Source organism: Lygodium microphyllum, chromosome 2 (genome assembly GCF_053477565.2).
Source record: "Lygodium microphyllum isolate KBCC chromosome 2, Lygodium_microphyllum_v1.1.10, whole genome shotgun sequence".
Lineage (NCBI taxonomy): Eukaryota > Viridiplantae > Streptophyta > Polypodiopsida > Schizaeales > Lygodiaceae > Lygodium > Lygodium microphyllum.
This window is the reverse complement of record NC_141136.1, coordinates 150,780,991-150,799,709: the sequence shown is the minus strand read 5'-3', so window position 1 is coordinate 150,799,709 and position 18,719 is coordinate 150,780,991. Positions and strand designations below refer to the sequence as shown.

General features: G+C 45.3%; 1 protein-coding gene across 11 annotated transcripts in view; it reads right to left on the bottom strand.

Moving 5' to 3' along the window:
- The window catches only part of LOC148040463 (uncharacterized), a 93,446-nt gene that overhangs the window by 43,632 nt on the left and 31,095 nt on the right, over positions 1-18,719 (bottom strand). For 10 of the 11 annotated variants that reach the window (XR_015694844.1, XR_015694838.1, XR_015694837.1 and 7 more), the window contains exons 6-7: positions 12,265-12,333; positions 2,958-3,065 (exon numbers count right to left, since the gene is read on the bottom strand). Coding sequence is in view for 3 of the 11 variants with exons in the window: in XM_087699609.1 (XP_087555735.1) it covers positions 2,958-3,065; positions 12,265-12,333 (177 nt within the window). In the remaining 8 variants the exon portion in view is untranslated. The remainder of the gene's footprint in view (positions 1-2,957; positions 3,066-12,264; positions 12,334-18,719) is intronic. The other variant, XR_015694843.1, reaches the window with a different exon arrangement.

Sequence of the window (18,719 nt, the reverse complement as noted above, 5' to 3'; positions counted from 1 at the left end):
TTGAACAAGTTTCATGCTACTAAAGATATTTAAGAACTTCTATAAAGCATGCACGACAATAAAAACTTTTTACAAAGAGAGAGAAAATATGAAATGACTATGTGCCAAACAGGAAAAAAATTCAAAAGCCCTTCTTAAGAAAGGCACCTCTAGACAGATCACCTCAACATGAAAAGCATGCGGTGCCTGCAAAAGTAAATACTTGGCCCAAGTGCCAATGGGGTGCATGTCACAGTGCAATGAATGCTAATAACAAATCAATTGTGAGTTTAGAATTTCAACCATGTGTCAAAAACCAAAATGTACACAAATTGAAGTCAAACTAGGATATTACAAAATTTCGCTTAACAGTGTTGTATGTAGAAAAATCAGCACTATGAACGTTGTCGTGACGTTGCGCGTCCACTACTGCGAATCTGAGAGCAGAGTATTTCGCCAAGAATTTGAACACACTAGTCAGCGTCATTATGAGTTTATTTTCCATTGTGTGTATCTTTTGTATTTACATTTGCATGACACACGAGCACTTGTAGTTAGGCTAGGCACATTTTCCTGAGAGCATTCATAATTTTTTGTGAACATCGTTTGATTGGTGGCAAATCACGGATTCGACATTGCATGAGTGATTGGGCGTGAAAATCCACAAAGCAGTTTTGTAGGATACATTGCATTTAGGTTGATTGAACCCACAAAAGATTTATTCAAGGCTTGGAAGGGAGGTAAGATCCATCCGAGCAGCTTGATTATGGAGCTACTGTTAAGCTTATCTACTGGTGTCATTAGAAAAGATTCACCTTAAATTTGCTTATGTTGTAAACAATGGCAAAACTTTGAAAGTATAAAAGCTTGTAATATCAAAGCTTCGGAATTTCCCTATCCTTACTAGGCAGCTCCCTTTGAACATAGGCTAGTCGAGCTATATTTTGGTTCGCCAAGCAAGGCTTGCGACTACTTGCCATTGTCTTACATGAAGTGCTTGAAAGGAAGGAATAGAAGTCCGATGGCCATGGCGGTTTGAAGATCCTTTTGAATCCTCCATGATGATAGTGTTGAGACCATTCAGCAAGCTTTAAACTTAGGTGTCAATATGAAGATGATATTAGACGTTCAAAAGATGGTGGCCTGATTTGTTATTGAAATTGATGAGATGTCGAGGAGCAGCAAATAGACATCATCATTGATGATGCTTCCTGAAAAAAAAAATTCTAAGAAAAAAGCATCAACGATATTTTCTGAAGCTTTTTGAAGTTTTTTTTTCTTTGTTAGCGCCTTATAAAAAGAAGCAGATCAATATTCTGGAGGGGAGCTTTTTCTTAAGCTATGTAAAAGACGGCAACGGACGAGGGAAAAAATAAGAACGACAGACGAAAGAAGGACGAGGACGGGGAACAAGGAAAAGTTTGCATTAAAGCATTGGCGACGCTCCTGCGTTAGAGAAACTGAAGGAAGAGATTTTCGTTGAAGACTGCTGTGACAGAGATGACAAAGGACAGAAGAACGACGGACGGGGGTGAAGAAGAACCAGGCTGCAGTGAAGATGACAAAAAGAAGAATCGGAGGAAGAAGGTGACAGGTTGCTAAACGAAGGGGTGAGATGAAGCTGATAGTAGCAAAAGAGACAAGCCTTTCTGAAGTTGAAGGACGACAGAGGTGCTTGGAATGAAGACGAAGACGAGAAAGTTGCTGCCACAGAAGACGACGGAAGCACAAACATTGAAGACAAAGTTGACTATTACGGCGAACACAAGGAGGGAGCTTGGAAGGGCGAACGTGGCTGCGACAGAGACGATGAAGAAGAAGCAATAGGATGAGGACAATCAGGATGATGCTGTAACAGAGGGGACAGAGGGACTTCGGCAAACTTGGAGCCGCAATGAAACATCAATGACAAAGATGGTGGCGAACTCTCTTGAAGTGACGGCAAAAAGATGATATCAAGGAAAAGATCCGACTGACAGTCGGATTTCGTGTCTGCCTTCATCAACTTGTTTGCCGGATTCAACTTGACGAACTGAAACAATCATAGAAGAGGAAAGCACACGCTCTGCTTCCATGATCCTTCCAAACCTATAGTGTATGTGATCCAGGAGATTGCCAACATAGTTGTCTAAGCCGAACCACAACTCCAAACATCCGAATGCAAAGCTGGCCAATTTTCAGAAACAGCATGTTGATTTTCTGCCCTTTTCCCTTTTCTCCAAGCTTCCCACATGATTGAATAACAATTCCAGGTGTTTGTCGGTTTGGACTCGCACCTTCCTTATTAAGCTTCTCCGCTTGATTGTCAAAATTCTGATAAGGCTTCTAAGGATCTTTACTTGGTGACTGAAAATTTAAAAGGACATGAAGACGACATTAGGCCAACAAGACCAAAGCTTCAGCAAGTTCATAACTTCCACCAAAGCATTAAAACAAGGATGCTTCATCATTGTACTAATCGTCCAATCGACGCATTTCAAATTGCTCCCGCATACTCATCACAAGTGATCTTACAATTGTGATATCCTTTATCCACACCTTCTCTATAATACCACTTTACTTCTACATTTTTGTGCTTATACCTTGGAGTGGTTCTCGTACCTTGGAATATTGTATCTTGTTCCCAAATACAAAGCAAGTTTGAACGATTACATGGCTTCTTCCAATTTAACTTGATCACTAATGTATATGATTCTTCTACTCCACGTATTTGCCTTAAGTTGAGTATTCTTCATTATCCTTTCCTCCCATCTTGCTAAGCGTCCCTGCGGCGAGTGACTTCATGAACTCCCGTGCGACAACGTTGTGAATAAACTTTAGTCGTACAATCCCACATTTGCTTTTGAAATGTTCTTTTGCTCTCAAATGGCCAATGTCATTGCCTAGCATTCTAAGAGTTAAACAACCCAAATCACAGGAAAACCCTCCTTATGCAACAGTCCTTACATAAAAGAAAGTATAAAGGTATTCAAAAATACCAATGAGCCCATTGGGCCTCGTAATAAAGTTACTGCCTCGTCTGGAGTAAGAAGATCAACAGAAAGTCCATCAACTGAAAGAAGGCATTCCCCACCCAGAATTCCCACCTGCAAACAATGTGAAAGAGAATCAGACAAGAGCGGAAAATTCTTTTTATTGGAAAGATAATACACAGACAACCTTAGTCACCATGAGAGCAATCATGGCATTATCCACATCTAAGGAGAATGTCTAGCAGCTGACTGCTACAGTCAAAATGACAGTAACTTTCTGCAACAAGCATATTACTAAATATATAGTTTCATGTGACAAGAATGTCATAAAAGGCAAAGCTGCAGTCACCCGTAGCATTCCACACAACAAGCTCAACGTGATGTTTCTGAAGGTACTTAGGTATGTTAGGTACAGTATGCTCAATGCAGTATCTATTTCTATAGCTATGGTCAAGTGTTTATTATATGTATGTGAAACAACATAGAACATTTGAAGTCACATAGAAAGGCATACACATTTTGCAGTCTTCACATTCATGCATGTAAACTGGAATCAAAGACTTTATACAAGGTCATGTTCAAAATAAGTAGAATGGGCCATTGCTGCCCTCATCTCCCCATTCTTCAAAGGCTTCCAAGAACTCTCTTAAGCTTTAGTCGATGTAATGATGAGGCTGATCGTGTGTGCAGATGGAGCAGGTTGAACCTCTCTTCATGTTTAGTCAATGTCATGTACCCGATGGCGAGACTGATCATGTATGCAGATGAAGCAGGTCAGACCCAGGCTGATTGCATGTGCAACTGCAGGTTGCATGTCAGATCACATGCAGGTTTACACAGTGATAGAGTTGATCAACAACTTCTCAATGATTTAGGTCATGAGATCACCTACACCCTCTCGAGCCCCAAAAGAGTCCAAAATGAAGAGAGTCATTACTTCACCATCTTTTTTACACAAAAAGGTCCCATCCCAAAGAAACCAAGGCATGGGACAAAGGGTGTCATGAATGACTGCCCAAGGGCCTACCATGATCACAAAGGCAATGGATACCTTCTTTTGAGTAGCTTAATAGGTCTAATGTTTTTGTTCTTTCAGTTTTTTTAAATGCAACAAATGAATAGTAAAGGTAGCCAAATAAAGAGCCATGCTGTGGCCAGGGAGTTGATGCAGAGGTATACACAAAGTACAAGACGAGGTAATGCTGAAGAGGTGATGTGGGTAAGATGCCATGGAATCACATGAGTGTGACTGTTCAATGGTAACTCATGTGCATCTCAGTACAAATTAGCCACTCTTCTATAAGGTAAAAGGGGAGTATGCTTACACAATGCAACAGCATTCACCTTGGAGGAGCCTACTCCTCTAGCTTTTCATCCCTTCATGAGGAGGTTGTAGTGCATTCCTAGGAAGCCTAGGATGAGATACCCAGTGGATTGGACCTTTTTTTTTTTTGCTCAATCCACTGTGATTACAACGGAGTACTCATGCTCTGCTCAACAGTCTAGCTAGAGCTGATGCAAAGTCACAAATACATCATGTTTACAAGCCTCTCAAGGCGGTCTAGGGGGGATGGGGGCAAGAAGCCATGGATGGGGGGTGTATTGCAGACTGGGGCTGCCTGCATGCATCACGAAAAACAAGTCCTGGCCGCCCCAAGTGCGCATGAAATGACAACGGAGCTCCTAGCAAGCCCTGGACTCGCCCTGCACATGATCCCATCGGCCCGCAGGAGGTCCATAGCTCCGCTAAGATCACCTGTGCTGAGAGTCTCTCTCCGCCGAAAGCCTCCTGACACCGCGCCTTCCAAATATGCCATCCAGTAAGACTCCCTATGATCTCCCATACCTCAGAGTGGTCTGCTGTGGGCTCCAATACCTGGCGGATGGGTAGAGCCTCAAAACTGACCACTGCGCACGACCGTGCCTCAATAATGAATATTGTGTCCTGCATCCCGACCTCATACAGAAGGTGAGGGCCTTGGCTGACTACCTGCCAGCAGAAGGCCCCCCATGAGATACATCCAAGGTTAGGTGCTATATGGCGAAGGGTGCGGCCTGCTCCTCTCCATACGAACTGCACCTCCTCACATGACCAAAGGCACTGCTTTGGGGTTTCCAAAGGCTGCTGAGTGCAGCACTTACAACCTCCCTCCTTCCACATCTGGGCCAACCAACGTCCCACTGCCAAGCCTCCATGTGCCACCAGCCATAAGAAATACGATACCCTCCTCGGCCTCCAGCTATCCCATAGGTGGCACCAAAAGGTCCATCAGAAAGGCTCCGTAATGCTGTGCTCCGCCCGGTGCCTGCTACGTGACAGCGCCCAATCCATATCCTCCTGCATCAATACGTGTGTGCCAATCTTGGCAGTGTACTCCAGCAACCTCAGTGGCTTCTTGGCAACCGCAGTGGCCGGCCATAGCCACTCTACTCTCCCGGATCCCACTCCAACTCATCAAGTGGCCTGCCCTCTCAGATCCAGAGGCGCCACTCCCTAAGCTCCTCCCATAAGACAAAAGGGTCCAGCCACCTGATCTTCCCCTAAAGGCCAATCACCGAGATCCTCCTCCATGAAAGGACAGCTATCCCCTCATCCTACTGCCCTCTGTCAAGAGCCAAACATCCTCCCTCCTGTATGGTGAAGAAGGTCCAAAGTGGAGCGCCGCCCACTCTACCTTCCACCTATAGGGGGATGCCTGCTGGTGAAAATCTAGCGGCCCATACCTTCCCGGGTTCTATCAGCTCTTGTATTGGGGGAACAAGCCACTCCTGAGGTATTGTTACGTCTATCTCCCTTCTCCTTAACTCCACTCCTCTATGGCAGCCTGAAACTCGTTGTAGCACCTCCTTGTCCGCCATCCTTTACACCACCCGCCATGTCCCGATGGTATGAGCCGGGCCGGCCTCCCAACCAGTCCACTAGATGTGGGGGCGCTCGCCAATCTATGCCCCTTCCCGATCTCTGACCTGGGGGTTCCAAATCACCGATTGACGGTCTATCTCCTCCTAGAAGCCTGGGGGGTTCTAGATTAGGGTCTTGTAGAGGCCTTGCCACACGCGGAGCAAGCTGCGTAGGAAAGATGATCTGGGGAGGGTGATCTGGGCTAACATGAAGATCCATCTCAGGGACGGCCTCCACTCACCGCCAAGCCTCGGTCTACACTCCTGAAGACCCTCCTGTAATAAGACCTTCCAGGTTTGCCCACCTGGTATGAGACCGCAGACAACTAGCTTGCCCAAAAGGGCCATACTCTGATACTCGGGGTCTATGATCCCAAGTCCTCCCTCTGACCAATGCCGTATGATGGTCACCCACGCCACCTTGGCCCTGGAATCCCTGGAGCCGTCTGACCCTGACCAAAGGAAGTTCCACACTTGGCGGCAAAGCTGCACTACGTAGGACGAGGAGAAGCACCAACACGAGGCGATGTACTAGGTCGTCGCTAGGAGAACCTTGTTAACTGCCCATCTTGTGTATGGAAAGCCTCCTCTAGTTTCTTCTTTGTGAAGGGAGCTAAGAGGGAGCGTCCCATCTCCTCTATGACGAGGGACGGGATGTGATCCCAGACCTGTTGTCTACAACGCTATCCTCTAGTTGAGGCTGTCTCCTACTGGAAAAGGCGCCTGTAGTAGTCGGTGGCAATCTCCATCACCTCGTCTAGGCTAGAAGGAGTCCTCCCATACTAATCCCAAAGGCTGCATATCTGCTCTCCTGCGGTGCGAGGCTGGTGCACCTGGAAGAACTCCCTGCACATCGTGTCCCCCTTCCGTGCCCAGAAGGCTACTGCGGTGCAAAAAGAGAACTCCAAGCACCCATCCTCAAGGCCAACAATGGATGCTCACACTCGCATCTCCTGTGCGTGGAGGGTGGGATCCGCTGGTGCCTCCTATAATAATCTGTGCATGGCTGCAAGGTCCCACTGAAGTGCTCTCTCCTCCTCCCAGCTCTACTGCCTGGCCTGTATGGCTGCCTCTTAGCAGATTCTACTCGACTCGGCTAGGACCTCTACAACCTCCTCTGCGATCTGGTCTCTCCTATCCCACTCCCTGGTCCAAATCTGCTCTATCTGTCTCGTCACCTTCTCCCTCCTATAGATCGAGTCAAGGATCCGGCAGGATTGTGTGTCTAGGGCAAATGCTAGGGGATCAAGGATCAGGATAACCGGGTAATGATCGAACAACATGGTACCCGCCAACTGCTCAATTTGGCCTCCACGAGAGCCTTCCCACTCTCCCACGAGAGCCTCTGCCCTGCTGGTCCTCCAAAGCCTCCAAGTTGTTGAAATCTCCTCCAACGATCCAGAAATCCACCTCTGGGAGTCCATCCATGATCTCCACCCAGAACCTACTGCGTGCCCTAACCTCTATAGGGGCATAGACATTGAGGACTCCATCCACGAATCCCCAATATCCAATCTGATCCATAGAACCATCCCTGCCACTACCGTCTCGTGGTCTCATACACAGGCGGTGAGACTCAAGCCAATAGAGGTGCATACGCCTCCACTCCTACAATGTGCACTTATGGCATGCTACCAGTAAGTGTGCGAGCTGCTTGAGAGTACCTTCCCAACCCGCTGGGCCTGGGTGGGAGTGAGCTTATGCTCCTATAGAAGTAAAATGCTGATCCGTCCTGCAAGGTCAGGCTGTAGCTCTTGCCGAACAATCAACTTCCTGGAACCACATGCCCCACTATAGTGGAGACTATTCACATTCCAGGATGCAAGGTGTAAGCTCATGGGAAAACCTGCGACTGACCAAACAGACATATGTTCGGTGTGAAAGCTACTGATGAGGCTTTGCTACCGGTCTGGACGGCGCACTCCAGTCCCCCATGGTGGCTCTCGGCCGGACCAAAGGGGTGATAGATGCCTCGGGTGGTACTATCAATGCATCTATCAGCCATGCTGAGAGTCATGACTCTATGCACTAGTAGAGATGGGCTGCCTATCCCACGGGCCTCTCAATCACATCCGCGGAGCTCTCCATTGTGAAGAGGCTCGAAAGATAATGCTCAAGTGTGGGACCTCAATACTAGCCCACTAGTTAATGTCCATCATGCAACCAGGCCACTGTTGTGCAAACAATGCTAGTCCTTCTTCTCCCATCCACTAGGAGGTGTTGTCCGCCACCTGACTCTTTAGCTCCTCCTCTATCTGTATCGTTGTTCAATCCTCTAAGTGAGAGGATTGAAGAAAAAAAGCGTAGTTTGGTCCATCCGATGGTGCTAGTAGATAAACCTTGCCCCTCCTTGACCTATGAACCACAAAGATCCCCACCTCAAGAGATAGTAGGAACTCTCCGCGCTCCACAACTCTCAGGTAGGATCATGGGCCACTACAGAAGAACTCATGGCAACAGCTGTGCTTGTCTCGAGAAAGTGTAACGGGCGGCAGGGGCAAATAAGTTGGTGACTGTGTGGAAAGGGAAGCTATGTTGGCACGAGGAGCATGTAGGCATGTGTGGCTCATCACCACTTGTGGGAAGAGGGGGGGTGGGTCTGGAGGGGATCGCCTAAACCGGGTGCAGATTAGGAAGGGTGCTCGGCAGGGGAGATAGTGGGGGGGAAGAGGGGGCTCAGGGGATGGAGGGATGATCGGAGGTGTGCGGCAGGTGCGTGTATGTGGGGGGGAAGAGGGGGCTCAAGGGATGGAGGGATGATCGGAGGTTTGTGGCAGGGGTGTGTGTGTGTGTGTGTGTGTGTGTGTGTATGTGTGTGTGTGTGTGTGTGTGTGTGTGTGTGTGGGGGGGGGGGGGGGGGGGGGGGGAGGGGGGTGCTGGGGGATCTCAGGTGAGGTAGTCTGTGGTGCAGGTGATAGATGTGGGGGACTGCGGTCCTGCCGGGTGGGGCGGGCAAGGGGGGCTGCGGAATGCTCTGCCGAGGGGGCATTGCTTGCCCTCCTGCTCCCTGTTGTTGAGTCTCGGTCTGAGAAGCTGGCTACGGCCCCCCCTGCCGTCTCCCTCTCTGTCATCTCTGGACCCATGTGAAGCCATCAACGTCCACCTGTGGGCCTGTCGATGGAGCCTCCTTGGCCCCGAAATGCGTACAATCTGCTACTTGATGCCTAAAGTCATGGGAAGCCTAGGCACTGCCCTGGTTGCCCAGTCACAATGACCTGCTGCCTAAAGGAGTGATCTCCAGTCTCAATCTCTAGGAACTTTGGTATGCTTTTTGTATCTTTCACGGCCACTCGTACCTTTGGGACTCCTGCAACTATCACTGCATCTGCGAAGGAAGCACGAAGAACTGTGCCAAAGAGCCGAAAGAGCCGTCCAAAGTCCTCCACTAGCTGGCAGTACTCTACTGTCAGTCCGGGGAAACGTAGGGTGACTAGTTGTTTGAGAAAACTGTTGTGGAGAGCAAATGTCTCCACTATGAAGCCGCTATACTAGGGAACCATATAAATGACCCCCTGCGTAGAAACATAGGGCGAGCTCTCCACTAACTCATGGGCTGCGTCCGCAAAGGTGAGTCGAACCATGAAGATCCCTCGGCCCATGAGGACTGCCTCCATGATCTGCGCTGTACCAACGTGCAGCGTGGAGTGGAGCCAATCCCACAGCTAGGCCCTCGATGATGGGGAGTGTCCAACGACCTGACCAAAGATCATTGTTTCTTTCAACTCCAGCTTTGTGGCTTAGACGACTAAGAGCTGTTCCTCAGAGAGGATGATACGCAAGGTGTTTGACTGGGAGAGACTCGCAAAATGCGCCGGCATCTAACCAGTGGTTTCCATTGCGTGTCCCTGCTGAGAACCTTCCTATCCCGCTGCAATGCTACCGAGGGGGGGGGGGGGGGGGGTGGGTTTTGCTGTTTTCCAAAAACAGGTGGTGAATCTGCCTGGTCAGGCCTCAAGGCTCAAGTAGCACGTGCCGGGGAGGGGGGGGGGGGGGAGGAGGGGAGGGACCACTAGCTGCAGGCAAGGCAAAGGTCAGGGCGGCGTCACCAGGCGGGGACGACAGGCAGGGAATGGGGGGCGACAAGCTGCACACGGCAGGGCCATAGGCGAAGGCAACAGCCAGGGGGCGAGGGCGATGGGCGATGGGCTGCAAGCAGTGAGGGCACAGGCGAAGACAACGGCCGCCACAGGCGGGAGACACAAGCAGGGGTACAAGTGACTGCGACGGCAGGGGCAGGCATGATGCGACAGTCGGAGGCAGGGTAGCAGGCGACGTGACGGGCAAGAGTTGTTTTTTCCTAATATTTGATAGTGGATTGGACTTTTGTGGAGGACTCTAGTTACTTGAGGTTGGAATAGTTTGCCTTTGAGGCCAAACTTGAGATTAGAGCAGTCTTGAGGCCAAAGGTTGTTTGACCTCGCGTTTTTGCCTTGGGGGCATGTACTTGTTTGGGTTAGAGGGATGTGAATTCTAACTCATGACTTTGGCATAATGAAGTTGTACGCATGTTAGGTGCACACGGGAAATGCAAGTTAAATAGGGCATGGTGACAGTCCAAAACCCTAGTTTGGGTAGTAGAGACATTGGTAGAAGTTGTGATAAGTTTTTTGGATAAGATCTAGTGATGTGCCCTTGGTGCATGTTCCCATCATCAGAAAGACTATTAGAGTTACTACTTAAATGATTTTCTCTCTCCTACTGATTTCCTATCTTCTCTCAGCAAATCTGAAGATATTCTGCTCTAATTTGCTGAGCCCAAACCTGATTATTGCTGGAATTAGGGTCTCTCCGTCATCTTGCGAATTGTGCCCACAAATTGCAGCCTTGTGATTGATGGTACCGATTTGTGCTCATATATACATCGAATCAGGGATCAATGTGGGTATTTATGCTACTGGTCATTTGTGACAGCTCTATACTCTAGAATTTGTGGATAGATTGGCCAATCGATTGGGAGAGAGGAGATTCTTGTAGAGTAATCCTTTTGAATTCAAGACAAGGCCAAAATCTCTCACAATTGGAGTTCCAAATTGAGTGTACTACAAGGTTCGAGGAATAAAATCTAAAGAAATACTGCAAGTGTCACCAGTTTTGGGGCCAACCTAGTGTTGGCTATCCATTGTTAATTGGTAATGTGTTTGTTTCGTCTTCTTTAACTTTATTTCTTGCTGTAATTACTGGTTAATCAGGTCATATACCACCCTATCCAAGGAGGAAGGCTGGTTTTATCTTGAGATCAAAGTAGCATTGAAGCCTATCACCCCTACTGTTTCCTAACTAAACTCTAACACTTACCTCACATATGTTGCAATAATAAGGATGTCAGATGGTGGTTTGTCAGTCCCCCTAACTGGTTCCTGGGATATCGATTTTGAACAAATTTGTAAATATTAGCTTACATGATGTCACTATAGAGTTTTTCTTGGTAAAACCTAGCCCTACTCTCAGACAATGCTTGTAGCTTCTCTTTGGAGGTTGATTTCGGGAACCTTCAGCCATCGCCTCACCTACTGTTTTTCTCTGAGGTTTCCCGCTATGGTCCACATGCTTACTTCTTCTTCCACCTTTCATTGGTGAGAGGGGGTGGTCTCTTTTGTTAGTGTTTACATGGTTTTGGTCATTTTATTGATATCTGATTTTGGGAACCTTCAGCCATCGCCTCGCCTACTGTTTTTCTCTTAGGTTTCCCGCATGGTCCACATGCTTACTTCTCCTTCCGTCTTTCATTGGTGAGAGGGGGGTGGTCTCTTTTGTTAGTGTTTACATGGTTTTGGTCATTTTATTGATATCATGATGCATTTGCATCATTTTCTTTTTGCATCTTGACAATCATCTTTGTAAAAGAGTGCTTCAGCAAGTGGACAATTCCCCTTTGTGGGTGCTGCTCAAGTGGCATTGTTGCAATTTTGCATCCCATTTTGCATGATACCTTGCATTACTCCTTGCATCACCCCTGCATTGGTATTGTGTTTGTGTAAAATAAGGGCCAGGTGTATGTGTTGGGTATCTCCCTCTCCAGAGTGAGACTGAAGAGATCTTATTAAGGGAGAATTTGTCATCTCCATTATGTAAGGCTGTTAAAGAAAAGAGGGTGATCTCTCACACTCTGTGTACATACAAGTCTAGATATGTGCAAGAAATCTATGCAAAAAAATGTGTGGCCAAAGTATAGGACGTGTAAAGGTGAATTAAAATTGCCTATATAATGCATGGTATCTTAGTGAGAGTGCATTGTGTGTATCTCCCAACGAATCTTTCTTTATGCAATTATCCATTGATCATGTGCATGTATGGTGTCTATCCTATGAATCAGAGCATCATAACACTTTTGAGTGCAACCGTAAAATTTTGGTGTATCAAAAAGCTTTTTAATATTTGAAGTTGATACTGATAAGACAGAAAATGGATCAACCTCCTCAGCTGGAGAGCCTGCAAAAGGAGCAATGATGCGAAATCCACCCTTAGAGCACTGTTTGCCAATCTGCAAAAATGTTGCTGGTAAAATATTAGATGCCAAAGCCATAGTTTGCAAACTCATTCCTTTAAATCACCTGAAGAGCAATGATAGGTCAAATAGAAGACAAAACATGCAACAAGTATTGCAAAACAATCGAAGGACCAAACTATTGATTGTTGGACTTGCAAGGAAACCCTTTATCACCCGCTTTCCCCCTTCACTCCCACCCCACCCCCCGTCCTTTCCTGCCTCCTTTTTTTTTGGTTATAAACAAGATGGTTTCTTATTCAACAGTGACGCAAAAAAAGAAAGTAAGGAATCTCTATATTCCCATTCAACTTGTCCATGTATTTAGAGTGAAAATGCAAAGAACGGACTATGTACCACAAAAGATTTGTATGTTTTAATTAGGTGGAAGAATTATATTACCATACCAAGGCACGACAAATCAGTACTGTCAGAAAATCTCTAATCAAATCAGATAAAACCTTCACATCAATGGCACCTCCCAATGGCATGGGGTCCCAAATAGTGTAGACTAACAATTGGTTCCTCTTTGTCGCTCCCTCATATCTATTTACTTCTTTTCAATACAATCACCACAAGCATCTACTTCCAACACAAATGGTCATGGGAATTTCACTCCTTTTACCATTCATCAAGAGTTCATTTTGTCAAAGAAATTGTAGAACATCTCTAGGTGTTGACAATGCTCCTCTTCTTTTTTGCTAAACATAAGAATATCATCAAAAGAAGTGTCAACATATCATTGATAAATCTCTTAAGATGTGCTCCATCACATTGAAGGAGGCTGGTGCATTAAAAGGAACTATCAAGACTTCATAAAGACCAAACGAAGTGTGGAAAGCAGTTTTATATACATGTTGTAGTTTCACCTTGATCTAGTTATAGCCACTCTACAAGCCAATGTAGCTGAAGATCTTTGAGCCTTGTAGCTTATCCAAAATATCATCAATTCTACAAGTAGGAAGCCAATTCTTCACATACATTTTGCTGAGGCCCCATAGTCACTGGACATTCTGAACGTGCCATTCTTCTCCTGAACAAGAACTGGAGAACAAAATGGTGAATTGCTTGGGTTTATTAGCCAATGGACAGCCTAGCTGCCAAAGAAACATCGGAGGAGCTGCCCTTGCTGCCAGCCATCTATACCATCTCCCTGGCTGTCACCAGCCTGTTCGTAGCTTAATCCTGCTGTTGCAGCCTCTAGAGGCACTCAGCCCTGCTGTGGTTGTCAGCTCTGACATCGTTATCAATATCCATCAACTGCTGCTCATGCATTTTCAGCTGCAACTACCTGAGATGGCAGCTGATATCATCCACACATCTATAGAGCTTGTCACCAAGCTGTACAATGCTCCATTTCGCTGTTCCACCCCAGGGCCCAGAGATTGTTGTGTTTCAACATCTAGCCTGCCGCTAATGAGAGCAGCTCAGAATGAAAAGACAAATGTTGGAGGGCAGAGAAGGCAGGTGATAGTACTCAGTAGAGATTGACACTAGGGCAGTATAGACATTGTGAGCTGAAAACAACAGGGTTGGCGTTGCAGCATAGACATTGTGAGCTGAAAACAATAGATTGTACTTGTTGAACTGAAAAAATGATAGAGTGAAAGTACAACCTTAGGTCTAAGGTAGACCAAACCCCTAACATAACTCAAGTTAACTAACTCTAGGAGTGGTGACACAACTTATTAACATAGTTGTGTTCACACTACAAACCAACTAACTAAAACATTGGGCACTACCCATAGAGTTAGTGAATTCTAACACCCCACTACAGTGCCAATGTGGTAGAAGTATAGAAAGATCAATCATCAAAAGGTAGCAAGTTCAAGGACTTTTGCAAAGCCTCAAACTTCTCACGAGAAAGTGTTTTGGTGAAAATGTCTACAACATTCTCCTATGTAAGGACATACATTAAACTGATCTCTCCTGCATAGCATCTCTCTCTGACATAATGGTAATGTACCTCAATGTGTTTGGTGTGAGAAATTAGAATCAGCTACTATGGAGGAGAGAGAAACAAGACAGTATCAATGAGTGAGTTGACGCACAGAAGTAGAGTGTACTTACTAAACTAAAAGAGTACAACTCTAGTTTAGGTCATAGGTTGACCTAAGTAGCCTTCCAACAACTAACTAAAGTTGGGTTTATTTACTCTAGAACCTAGTGTCACTACATTAAGTTCCTAAGATACTAGATGTACATACCCTACATTGACACTTTAATAAGTGTCCACACCACACAAAATACATTGGCTACTACCCAAAATTGCCAAATTTTAACATTTCTTGCGAGCATGAAACACAAGATTTCATGCCACTGCAATAGCACTCTTAACTGTTAGAAAGAATGGGTATAGGACCCTCCAAAGAAATATGTAGATCGGCCAACAATCTATGCAGCCATAAACATTCCACTGTTGTGATGAAGGCTGCCCTATACTCAACCTCACCGAGATTCGAGGTGATATTCTGGGAAATTATGCAATTTTTATGATCAATTTCCTCTCCAACCATATTCAAAAAAGATGTTTACTTATTGAATCTACCTCATTAATTTAGGAAGGGAATTATATACTACTTGGCCTTCTGATAATGATCAAGGTTTACACTTCAAAAGAGAGTTTTACTCAATAGGAAGGGAATACATTATTCGAGTAGTTTGGGAGCTCATACTACTCTTGGAAAAGTTCTTCAATGAAGGTCAAATCTCCCATGGATGGTCATTCTCTCTGTTTCTGCTTCTCTTTTCAGTTTTGTGGTAAACAATCAGCTATTGTGATACAACTTGGGAGGAGACTTGCAAATGCATGCTTACAATTATTCAGATTGGGCTGATGATCATGATACAAGGCAGTCTACTAGTGGATATTGTTTCTTTCTAGGCCAGTCATACATTTCTTGGCTAAGCAAGAAGCATCCCATTGTGGCTATCTTGTCTGGTGAGAAAACAAGAAGTTGCCCATGATATACCACAACTTCAGCAAGAAAATGTACTAATAGAAAAGCTAGAATAGGCAGGACAACATGTTGAACCCTTTGAATAGCAAGCTGTTAATGTAGATTTGTAGGCTGAATAGCCAACAAACACTAATCATTGGGTCCGTAGGTCAACCAAAAATACCAAACAGCCAAATAGGTTTGTTCTTGGTGCAAATTATGTTGCTAATTATGTCATGTTGACAAATTGTGGTGAACCGTCATGCTTCAAGGAAGCAATGGACAGAGAGGACAGCAAGAAATGGCATAAAGCTATGTTTTTAGATATGAAATCTCTAAAAAAGAATGGTACTTGGGATTTGGTGTATTTGCCCAAGGGGCAAAAAGTCCTACCATGAAAATGGGTTTACAAGATGAAGGTCACTTCTAGTTCTTTGCCAAAGTACATAGCACAACTTATTGGAAAGGGGTACAAGTGGAAACATGGGATTGATTTTGACGAGATCTTTTCTCCTATAGTCAAGATGGCTACTTTGAGAACCATATTGGGCTTGGTTGCATGTGAGAATATGAAACTCATACAGATGGATTTAAAGACTGTTGTCTTACATGGTGATCTGCATAAGGACATCTATATGCAACAGCCAAAAGGCTTTGTGGCCAAGGGGCAAGAAAAGATGGTATATAAACTCAACAAAAGCTTGTATGAGCTGAAACACGCATTGCGTAAATGGTATCAGTAAGTTTGATACATTCATGCAATCACAAGGATTCAAAAGAAGTCAAGCAAATCACTGCTTATATACCAAAAAGGCAGCAAATGGCAGCCTTATTATGCTGGTTTTGTATGTGGATGACATGCTCATTGGTGGTAGGGATATTCATACTTTGGACACATTGAAGGAAAACCTATACAAAAGTTTTGACATGAAGGATCTTGGCGAGGCAAATCACATTCTTGGCATGTGTATACTCAAGGACAAATCAAAAGGTCTTCTTTATCTATCACAGCAAGAGTATGTATCCAAGATTTTGCAACATTTCAATATGGAGGGGAGAAAGCAATTGGTGTACCATTGCCTCCATATGTGAACCTTGGTGCAGAGGATAGCCCTACATCTAATGATGAAAGGGCTGAAATGGCCAAGATTCCGTATACTTCAACTATGGGTAGCTTGATGTATGCTATGGCTACTACACGTCCTGACATATCATTTACGATGGGAGTGGTTAGCACATACATGGCACATCTTGGTACAAAGCATTGGGAAGCAGTGAAAGGTATCATGAGATATCTTAAGTAAGGGAACAAAGGACTTGTGCATCTGCTTTGAAATGTAGAAGGCATATGTCGTTGGCTTTACGGATGCAGAGTATGATGGTCATGCTAACTGCAAGAAGTCTACTTCAGGGTATGTATTCACCGTTCCTGGATTTCTAGGCTACAGAAGTGTGTTGCATTGTCTACTACAAAGGCAGAGTATGTGACTGCCACTAAGGCATACAAGGAGGCTTTATGGCTTTCATGTTTGGTGGGAGAGCTTGCCATTACCGAGACCCCTATTCTCCATTGTGATAGTCAGAGTGGTATCATGCTAGCATGGAACCCCGTCTTTCATACAAAGATGAAGCACATACAAGTGAAGTATCACTTTATCAAGGATATACTTGACAACAAGAGCATTGAGCTTGTCAAGGTACATACAAATGATAACCCTGTGTAGATCTTCTTACGAAGGATCTTCCAGCAAAGCAATTACTCATTGCCGACGAATGATGGGAGTTGGATAGTATATGTATTTCAGCTTTGTACATACTTAGACTTAGCTGATTCTTTTTTTCAACCTTATTGCACGCTGCCTTTAGATGGGAGATTGTTGGAAATAAAGGGCCATCATGCCTTTTATGCATGCTCGGGTGTAAATGCACCCTTAGTACTTGTACCTTACATATATCTATCACAAAAACCTAAACGAGGTACAACTCATTGTACCCACACATCGTGCATCTCACACTCTCTACTCTCTATTGATGCTCTCTCTCTCTCTCTCTCTCTCTCTCTCTCTCTCTCTCTCTCTCTCTCTCTCTCTCTCTACCATTACCATTGCTGACTATTGCATCTCCACTGCACACCCGTCACCTCAAGGACATCTTGGCTACGACTTTCTTTATGAATTGTCGTGTCAAGGGATGGTTGAGAACCTTCCACACCTAAAACTATCTCAAGAGGTCTATAAAGCATGTCAGCTAGGTAAGCAGCATCGACACCCTTCCCTCAGCAGTCTACTACCCGTACTGAGGAACACCTTAGACTCATTCATGTAGATCTTTGTGGTCCCACATCCACTATCGCCTTGAATGGTATGTTGTACTTCTTTCTAATAGTGGATGATTTCTCTAGGTACATGTGGATGTACTTCCTCAAGCGCAAGTCAATGCGTTCACTTATTGTGCACTTGGATGTTGTTGGTTCATAACCAAACTAGTCATCATATGGGTGCTGTCAGGAGTAATTCTGGTGGTGAGTTCACCTCCCACGAGTTCTCTGAGTTTCTACAAGAGCAAAGTATTGCATGCCAACTCATCTCTACCAACTCCCCCGCACAGAATGGAGTCGTAGCGCATAGGAACTGGACAGTCACGAATATGGCATGTTCTATATTATTCGTAGCAGAGCTCCCTAAGCACCTTTGAGTTGAGGCTGCTAAGACTTTAGTGTACATCCTTAACCGATATCCAACTACGATGGTCCCTAAAAAGACTTTGTACGAGGCATTTTTTGACTCTCGGCCTCTCACTTCAGAGTCTTTGGTAGTCATGCTTTTATGCACACTACGAATGACAACATAGGAAAGCTCACCACTCGAGTAGCTCTTTTAATCTTTGTGGGCTACTCTTCCAAAGCGAAAGCCTACCATTTGTTCGATCCTCGAATGAACAAGGTGATCCTTAGGAGAGATGTACTTGATGAGAGATGTACAATGCATTTTTTGACTCTCGGCCTGTTGTTTCTCACTTCAGAGTCGTCAATAGTCATGCTTATACACACACTCCAAATGACAAGACAGGAAAGCTCACCACTCGAGTAGCTCTTTAGTCTTTGTGGCCTACTCTTTCGAAGAGAAAGCCTATCATTTGTTTGATCCTCGAATGAACAAGGTGATCCTTAGGAGAGATTTATTTGATGAGAGCAACATCGTGCAATCTTCTACACCAGACTTTGCGGCCTCACCTCTGCTCACATCATATGAGATCGTGCCTTCTGATGCCGAGTCTGCAATTCGCTCCTAACCTTCCTGCAAACACTTCAACTTCCAAGCCTTCTCCACGAGACCCATTACCTCATTGGTACTAGCACTGAATTCCACTCTGGAGGGCCCTAAAAGGTCTACTCGGCTCGCCCCCCTCAGGATTCATATGCAGCATTGTTCATACCTGATTACA